This window comes from Coffea eugenioides, chromosome 4 (assembly GCF_003713205.1).
Source record: "Coffea eugenioides isolate CCC68of chromosome 4, Ceug_1.0, whole genome shotgun sequence".
In the NCBI taxonomy this organism is placed as follows: domain Eukaryota; kingdom Viridiplantae; phylum Streptophyta; class Magnoliopsida; order Gentianales; family Rubiaceae; genus Coffea; species Coffea eugenioides.
Window position 1 is genome coordinate 19,925,146 of NC_040038.1, and position 9,988 is coordinate 19,935,133.

The following is a 9,988-nucleotide window of genomic DNA, read 5'->3' on the forward strand; positions in this document are numbered from 1 at the left end:
ATTTCAACTTTCAACTGAAAAAGTTAGGGGCAATTTCAAATAAAAGGTTAGGGTGATGCCAGCAAACTCCTCGGGTTACGTTCAATACCTAATGTTTCTCTGCTACTAAAGCAATTCAATCACAAAGTACAAATAGACAAAAAGTATGAATGGCACAAATATATTTGCTATTAATTGAATGTATGAAAAACCACATTCCATTTACCAAATATGTCGTCAATATGCTGTTATCAGTTCTCCAACAACCTACATCGTTCTCTGACCCACAGACAAGTTCTGAATTTCCAGTAGCACCTTCTTAAGTTGCTTATGCTTTAATGCTTTTCAATGTGCTAACAATTTGCACATCCTGATTATTCCTATACCCCATTTGAATATTGATGCCATCTATCTTCACATGAACTGGAAGCCAAAATAATTTTATCTCTTACTATTTTATTTACTAATTGCCTGAAACTGTTTAGTTGTTGTGCAATCCAACTGTCTCCACAGCCAGAAACCTGTATGTCATGTAAGAGTTTTATGCCTAGTAAAAATTAGCTGAGATCGGGGTATGAACAGAATTCTAAGACTGACTAAGAAGCTACAGATATAGCATAGCATAGAAGAACAAAAGCCCAAAAAAAAGAAGGAACAATGGCAATTACACTGATAAGCCTTGCAGCATGGAAAAAGCAGACTTCATCTGGAAAATTTCTAAAACATCAGAAGGTTTATAGAACATTGTACAACAAAATTTTCAAGTAAAAGCCTGGTCAATAGATAAAATAACACACCCAGCAATACAGATACTGGAAGCGCTGGCAGAGCTTTCTGATAAAATGCAAGAAGCATCAGAGTAATACCTAGACCAGCTATAATAGCCAGGTAGCACGCATAAACTGTCATGAAATCATACATTGCAGCCCTACCAACTAATACACTGTAGAATATAAAATCCCCAAGCCCAAGCTTGATTGCCCCTGAGGAGCCCAGGCCGATCCCCTCGAGTGCAGAACTGTCACTTGGCCCTTCCTGCAAATTCAACTGGACATCAATCCTATGTTGGATAAGTGGAGCAGAGAGCTCTGAATCCAGTGTTGCAACTCTACCCTCTTCAGCAGCAACCAAGTTTCTCTCCCTCTCATTTGTTTCCAAGGACAATGACATCCCACTAACACGACTTGCATTGGAAGTATTACTCCCAACTGGATTTGACTCAGAACTTGCCTCTACGTTATCAATGAAATCAGATTCAATATGCCTTCTTTCCCTCCATACCCTTCTCTGCACCTCTCCATTGGATGGAACTGAATCATGATCAGTAACTGGCCGTGCCTCATAGACCAAAGCAGGGATATCCTCATCCCTTGATATGGCAAGCTCCACCAAAAGCCTCAAAGGACCACCAGGCAAGAGTACAGCAGCAAGGTCATACAATGCCATGGCAACCAAAAGTACCCAAGTAGTCCACTCAGGCAAAAGAGTAAACCAATAAGCAACCAACATCCCAACAACAACCAAGTACCCTTGTTTTATAAAGATAGCAAAATTCTCCATAAAAGTAGCCAATACACCAACCACGGTAAAATTGAACAGAACCACCATAAATGTCACAGCATCAATAGGAAAGCTCAAGTCTTTAATAACAAAAACAGCAATTTCACCACCAATGAACCCCAAAACAAGGAAAGCAGAGAAACCCATATAGTATTTCAGGAATTTAGTGCATCTAAGATAGAATAGCAGCACCAATAAAAAGGTAACCACCGTGACAACTGCAACAAACACCAGTGAGTTCAAAAGGGCACCTTTCAATTTGTCCCAAATGGAATCTGAGCTGTCCTCACTGTAGGCTATGGAGGCTATGGTTGTGATTGAGGGGCCCGAGGAATCTGAGCTATTATTCAATATTGAGACCAAAATGACCACCAAAAACATGCAGATTGAGACTGGTGTTAGTATTCTGATGATTTCTTCCCCAAGTGTGTCGAGAAGGCTCGTGGGTTTCTGATTTTGGTCCATTGGGAATCCAATTCTTGGATCAAGTTTCAATTGTTTTTCTTTTTTCTTGCTGGTTTGCTGGGAATAATGGGGTGTTTGAGATGCAATTTGGAGCTCAATTGGAAAAGTTCTGATGAATATCAATAGATAGTTTCACGCCTTTGCCTTCTATATGCTGTCGGAGTTGGAGAGGGAGAGGGAGAGGGAGAGGGAGAGGGACGGAGTTGAGTTGCTGGCTCGGAAAAAGAATTTCAATCCCTTATAATTTTCGTGCGTGAAAAATGAAAAATTTTAAAAAGGGATAATTTCAGAAACCTCCCCTGAAGTTTCTAACTATTTCACTGTCCTCCCTCCAAGTTTTGAAAATTACATTAACCTCGCTTGAAGTTTATTATCTGTAATATTTAAATTAAACCAACAATTACAAAGTGATATTAGGAGAGAGAAATAATATGATTCAATCATTGCCCCTCATCTATAAAATTGTGTAATTAATCTAATACCATTCCAAATATTAAAGATAATACTAGCATTTATTATTTATCATCAGGAATTAAATCACATATGGCATCAAAAATAATATATCATTTTATATATTTCACTTAATGTAAGATTTAAATTGCTCTTTTCAATTACAAATCCATTGTCACACAAGATCAGCAACAAGTAATTAAAAAAATCTGTAACCTAAATATTACAAAGATCGAACTTTAATACCTAAAAATCTCGACAACTAACCTTAATATGTTGAAAAGAATATTTATGATGTTAAAGTTTGTTCTTTGTAATATTTTGGTTGCAAATTTTTTATTATTTGTTATTGATCGTATTTGATAATGGTTAGATAACTGAAAAGAGTAATTTGAATATTATATTAATTGAGAAATATATAATGATATACTATTTTTTTATGCTATATGTGATTTGATCCCTTATGATAAACAGTAAATTTTAGTGTTTTTCTTTAATGTGTCGGTATTGAATTAATTAAATAATATAGTAGAAGAGGGGCAATGATAGAATCATATTATCTTCTCTCCTTTAATATCATTTTTTAATTATTGGTTGGGTTTAAATGTTACAGGATAAGTAACCTCAAGGAAGGTTAATATAATTTTTGAAACCTGGAAGGAGGCTAGTGAAATAGTCAGAAGCCTCAAGAGAGATTTCTGAAATTATCCCTTTAAGAAACTGCAAATTGCTTGGAGTGATTTAGGAGAGAGATTGTAAGTGAAAGGTGTTGAACTCGAGTTTTCTCACTCATGTTTCAAAAAAAAATGCAAATTCCTATTTTAAATTAAAGGCTTATTTTTTCCAACAAATTATATTAAGCAACCCAATAAGTTTTTTAGTTAATGCATCACTATCAAAAAAAAAAAGGAAAAAGCAATTTTTGACCCAAAAAAAGGAAAATCATTTATATCAATCAAAGTGGTGTTTTTCTTTTAGAGCAAGGCAAAATTTCGTTTCAATTAAGAGTTTATTGGCACAATTCTGTTTCAATTAAGAGTTCATTTTCTTTAAAGAAAATAACTTAGAGGCCCTATAAGTTGCAATAAAATACATCACCATAAACAAGAAAAGGAAAAACATTTTTTTGACAAAAAATTAAATATATCATTTTTTTGATGTGATAAAAGCTTTAATGGTTTGTTTCTATAATGTTGAAACACAATTTTTGTTATTGACAACTAGGACTTTCCTAATCTATATTAGATTATTCAGCTACAATTAATAACAGGAATTTGCAAAAAAAAAAAAAAAAAAAAATCTTGATCAATGAGATGTCAATTGCAGAAATAGAGTTTTAAAAAAATCCATTAGGAGTTCAGTGAGCAACTAGACGCTTTTTTTTTCCCCTTCCGTGAAGCTTATACTTAAAAGATGCTACTTTAGCCATTGTTCTCTATGTTAAAACGTTTCCTCACTTTTCTTTCTTCATAAGTAATTTTGAAAGTATATGCTCTTCTTTTTTTTCAAAAAAAAAGAAACTCTATGGTCATTGGGTCAAAACTACTTTGTATGATTACAATTTTTCCGAGCTTTCTTTTAGTATAAAGCTTGCATTCCCCCTCCCACTCCCCAGAAACCAAAAGTTGATTCATTATTTGGCATAGGACATGTCATATTTTTCAATGTGTTCATGAACTAAAAAGAGAAAATTAACACTGACATTTCACTTTCAACTTCTTAAAAAAATTCAAGTCTGTGGTCTGTTATATTGAAGAGACGATATGATGCTGTTGTCTCATCATTAAAATAATTTGTAAAGTCCAAAATTGTCATAAAAAGAAAGTGATTATTTATCTGGTATTTTAAAGGCATGATATCCGCAACTTCAAAGACATGATATCTGTATTAAGTTTACATGAATTTCAGATTATTTGAAATGTAGGAATTTATAAACATTACAAGTCTATATTGAAAACAAAAGGAAGAAGCCTTTTGTCAAATGAAGGGAAAATGTATCATAAAGTAGATTTCTTAAAATATAATATAAATAATGTCCAATTGAAACAAAGGTAGATGTTTAATTGAAGCATATATAAGTATTAAGTAGTAAATAATAAATCATCTCTTAATGTAGAAATTAGTCACATGAATAATGTCTTAATATAGCAAAGCAAGAATGTGAGGACTTGCAAATTCCTTACATATTTCTTGAAAATTTCCTTTTATTTGAAAATTATTATTCTATACCATATTGCTACTTAATCACCGTAGAAAAAGTGCCAATGATCATAGAAAATTAGGGTTTTCCTTTCCGATTTCAATTCGAAGTGAAATAGGGTTTTTCGTGTATCCATCGTGTAATTATCCGGTACGGAGCGAGGATCAAATTTGGTGTTTAAGAGTGACTTTTGGGTGAGAAATAATATGTGATTCGAAGAAATGATAAAAAGTTAGTGAATAGGAAGTAAAAACCCTAGTACGTGTGATTTAAGGAAAAACGGTGCGACCCGACGTGAACCGTGCACTACCGATTGAACACACCACTTGACCACCACTTTCTTACCATACAAGCTCATTAATATTTGAGCAAAATATCCCCCTCATGGCCAGCTAGCCTTGACCGAAAATGTGGACCAAATGCAAGGAAAAAGAAAAGAAAAATGAGTGGTGGTGGTGAAGCCACTTGTTGGCCACCTAAGGGCTATTGACCAAATAATTTTTCTATCTTCTTATCACCTTGGAGCCATCTTTTTTCTTCATTTTTCTGCTGCAAGGCCGAGAGAGAGGGAGAGAAAGACACCAAGGGAAAGTTGCTCCATTTCTTCTTGAATCTAGTCACCAAGTGAGGAAACAAAGAAAACAAACCGATTAAAGTCATCCTTGGGTGTTTAGCTAGTGGAGTATTGGTGAAATTTTGAAAGGAAGAACTAGGGTTGCTCTTGGAAGACACTTAAGCAAGGTAAAGATGATGATTTCCCCATTTCTTACTCTTGATCTTGTTTAAATTAGCTTAGCACCTCAAATTTGTGGTGAATGAAGGTTGTTATCATGCTTTGGGTGATTTTCCTTTTAGTTGCATGAATTAGGGTTTGATGGATTGCTGCCTATACTTGATGTATGGTTAGTATATGTTGTATCCAAGATTATATAGGGGGTTTTGGTAGCAAGTGAAGCAAGAAATGAAGAAAGTTATCATTGAAACCAAAAAATTCCAGATTTCTGGAAATATTTCACCCTGTTCTGTCTGGTTTCAGTTTGTGTGGTTAGAGGCCGAATTAGGCTTGGCATAAAACTGGAAAGTTGTAGAGAATGGTATTTTATAGGTTCCTACAAAATTTCAACTCAATCGGAGCAACGTATCCTATGAAAAGAACAAAATACCCTCACTATTTTAGGATGTTTCCAGTGTTCCGTTTTAGTCAGTTCATCCAGTTTATCATGTTTATTCACTAGGATCTGTGCTGATTTAGCCATTTGCCAAAACATGAAAGTTTTATACTCTGTCTTAGCTTTTCAACACCTCCAAGAACACCTTAAACGGACCTTGGTAACCTGAGATATGACCATTCTAGTGCAGTGCGGTTAATTAGCCGTATAGTTGGAAGTTGGCTCTGTAAATTGAGAATTTGACCAGGTTACACTGGAAATTTGACCAAGTGATCTTCATGAAAGTTGTAGGCCTTCGTCTCAGCTTTGAAATGGTATAAGTTACACACCAATCCGATAAGCGTAGCCTCAGATGTGTTCTTTCCGCAAAAACCCGTCAAATCTGTCTTTTGTAAACTTCATTTCCGCATTTGTTATTAGTTGATTTATGTCCTTGTATTGTCTTGAGCCTATGGAACGGCTATTGAAATGCATTTGTGTTGTGTATAAACTTGAGCCTGAATGAGAAAAATAATGAAGCCAAAATGGCTGGAAAATTAGGTAAATACAAAGGGCGTGCTGTCCAAATTTTCGCTCGAGGGCTAAGTTTCTATTTGAATTCGTATATTTTCGTTTGGCAAATACTATGACCGTTTTACCATTCCAAAACATGATACCTCTTCGATTTGAAACACCAAATGTTTACTTACTCCGTACCAAAATATAGAAGTATGAGTTAGGGTTTTATCGGCCACAAGTGAACTACTTTCAAGTACGGTTTTAAGAGTCCTCCTTTTCCATATGATTTTCATCAAAACCCTTGTTATATAACCTCTACTTGAATATATAGTGACTTTTAGTCATACAAACGATTCTTTACGATTTCGAAAGAATATTTTCTTAGCCTTTCTATTTGTCTTTTGATTTGTCGTTGGTCAAATGTTTTCCGTTGGAATTCTATAAGCCTTTTGAGCTTGGTTTTGCGATTGATTTTGAAACCCTAGTTATTTTCATCCTTGGGTCCAAACAACCCTCTTTTTACTTGAAAGTTATCTTTACACGTTTTACTCCTAATTAGTCGGGTTTCTTCGTTTTCCCTTAAATGTTTTGCTCGATAAACTGTAATATGTTCTCTTGTTCAATCTTAGGTTTCATTGGTGACTAAGGGTAATATCCAGAAGGATATTTTGCACAATATTTTGCATAACTAGGTGATTGTTCCTTGTTTGTTATATTTCCTTGACTTATTGGCTTGTTATTATTGATTGATAATGTGTTAAGTGCTTTCAATGATTGGCCAAACGAGTTTTCTAGGCGAGTGTGTACTTTATCGCACTCAACCCAAATGATTGTGAAATTTTCAATAATTGAACGATTGAAATGTTACTTGTGCATGAATGTAAGCCTTTTGGCTGAACTGGCCACTGCCCCTTGTTTCCGATCGACTCGAGCCAGAAGCGGACTCGATCGAGCGATATGGTGACCTGGGTGAACGTTTGGTATACTCGAGTATTACCTTGTAGTCTGGTGGAGCCCGGCCAATTTCTGGGAAGAGGGTGAATGAAATGAACGAACGAACGAGGGTTTTACTTACAAAAATGCATTTTCAAGTGAATGGAGGAATAAGGGGAATGTCAGGAGAACGAACGAATGAACAAATGGCTCCTTGTGAGCCTGTATCCTTTTAATGTATGTGTTATTATCGCTTTCCATTGTAAATGTTACTTGAATTATTGAAATTCTATATTTAATGTTTTGGATGGATTGCTGCTTATGTGTTCGGAACCTCACTGAGCTTTTAGCTCATCCCTTTAGTTTTGTTTTCCTTAACAGGGAAAGGCGAGCAAGGACGAGAGCTCTGTATAGACTAGCTTGGTCTAGTTCTTTGGTTTTGTAATGGTTCTCGCCCTAGTGCTTGGCCCGGGCTGGTTGTATGGTGAATTGAGAACCTTTGTATATTCGACGGATGTACTTCCTTCTGAGATAACAATGTATATAATTTTGTTTTAAGTTTTGGATCCTTGTTTTGCTCTTTCTTGAGGTTTTATTTCTGATTTGCTCGAGTGAACGACTGAGTCCCGGCGAGAGTTGGGCAGACGGTTCGCCGAACCCTTTGGATCGCCTTAGGGGGAGGTGGGGCTGTCACAAAGAACAACAATTATTTGTTACACACATGTAGACAAAATTAGAATTTCTTTCATAGAGAATATAAAAGTTTTAAATATACACATATGTGTGCACACACATACTGTGACGAGTTGAAAATTTGCTTATATTTTCTTAAAATTCTCTTTTGTTTTGAATAAATTACTTTATAATATGTTTACTACTAATTTACTCTCTCAATAGTTGCAATATATAATAGAATCGAGAGTTTTACGTTTACTTTTATAGTTAGGGTAAACTAGGATTTCTGCATATTTTGGTAGTGTGATTAATTGGTGAGGTGTGTGTACTAAATTTGGTGGTTAAGAGTGAGTTTTAGATAAGAGAAAATGTGTGATTAAAAGTGTCAATAATAAGTTAGTGAATCATAAGTTAAAACCCTAGTACGCGCGAGTTAAGGAAAAACGGTTCCAACCGACGTGCACCGTTTGCTACCGATTGAATACACCACTTGAACACTACTTTATTACCTTAATCTCCTTACTTTTATTTCAAAAATATCAACCCTAAAATATCCTTTAGCTGGCCAAAAATCTTGACCAAAAGAAAAGAGGAAAAAAGAAAAATTTTGAGATTTAACCTTGAAGCGACACTTGGCGGAAATCCAACCAACTTTGACCAAACAAATTACCTTCCTTCTTATCTTCAAACTGGCTTCATTTCTTCTTCATTTTTCCCTTGGTTGGCCGAGCTTTAGGAGAGAAAAAAACAAGAGAGAAAACTTGCAACTTCAACCTTGAATCAAGCTTGTTTGAGTGGAATCAAGCTTGTTTGAGTGAAATCAACAAAACCAAACCGATTAAACTTACCTCTTGGTACTTGGAAGGCTTGGTGTGTTGAAATTTTGGGAAGATAGTGGTTTGTTTCTCACTTGCAAGAAGCTTTTCGAAGGTATAAGGCTTGAACTTGCTTTTCTATTGTTTAATCTTGCTAAAGTTGGTATAGAAGTTCTTAATCTTGGCTTGTTATGGTTGATTTTCTAGTTTTTTTATGGTAAGGTCGAATTTTCAGCTAGGGTTTGCAATTTTCAGTTTTGATTAATGTTGTTTATCTAGTATATGATGTTGATGAGTTTGGTTATGGACTTGGGGTAGTGATTAAAAGCATGAATGTTACTTCTAAGCATTGAAACATCGAATTTCAGCTTAGCAAGAAGAATTCTAGCATTTGTAGTGATTCTGCCTTGTTTTTGGACCCAAACTAACCTGCATATGCGTCCATGATAAAGGCCAAATCAATTCTTTTTCAAAACATGAAAGTTGTAGGAAATTGAGTTAGCTTTCTACCCAGAACATTTCTGTGACGCCCCCACTTCTCCCTAAGGCGAACCAAAGGGGTATCAGCGGGATGCCTGCCTAACTCTCGCCAGGACTCGGTACAATTCAAATCCAAACTTAAAGATAATACCCGATAATACAAGTCCAAGTAGAGAAAAGTCACTTTCTTAAATAAACTTTCAAGTCTTATATCACAAGTTCTCAAAAATACATCAACATTCCCAAAATATACAGTCATTATCATTCGACTAGCCAATTAGATCCCATGATTCTAACCAAAAGTGATCAAGTCGGCTTTTCTCCCCAACTTGCAATCCGACCCTGTTAAGGAAAACAAAACTAATGGGGGTGAGCGGATGCTCGTGAGGCCAAGAAAACATGCAAAACGCATAGTTCAGGTGGTGATAGCATTTAAGCAAGAATTAAAACTGTAATATTCAAGCAATTCAAATTTTCAATTAAACACAGTCAATGAGGATACAGGGGCTCTCAAGAGCTAATTTCCATTTGTTTTGCCAAAGTTCAATCCAATACCTCCTCGTGATGACATTCCATCACCCGGGTAGGTAATTAAATCCGTAGAACTTCACTTACTCCATTTATGGTTCTGAGTCGACATAAGAGGTACCTCCCACCTGAATCGGTGTGGTACACACTATCGTTCAGGGAATCGATTATACATTTATGGTTTTGGGTCGACATGAGAGGTATCTCCTACCCGAATCGGTATGGTACGTACTATC

The 9,988-nt window shown here is 35.5% G+C and overlaps 1 protein-coding gene across 1 annotated transcript; it reads right to left on the minus strand.

Moving 5' to 3' along the window:
- Window positions 1-649: 649 nt before the first annotated feature.
- Window positions 650-2,186, minus strand: LOC113768027 (presenilin-like protein At2g29900). The gene has a single exon (XM_027312245.1). The coding sequence runs from the start codon at window positions 2,002-2,004 to the stop codon at window positions 697-699; it is 1,308 nt and encodes a 435-aa protein (XP_027168046.1). The 5' UTR covers window positions 2,005-2,186; the 3' UTR covers window positions 650-696.
- Window positions 2,187-9,988: the final 7,802 nt, after the last annotated feature.

Coding starts and splice junctions, on each gene's coding strand:
- LOC113768027 (XM_027312245.1), bottom strand. CDS start 2,004: ATGGACCAAAATCAGAAACCCACGAGCCTTCTCGACACACTTGGGGAA.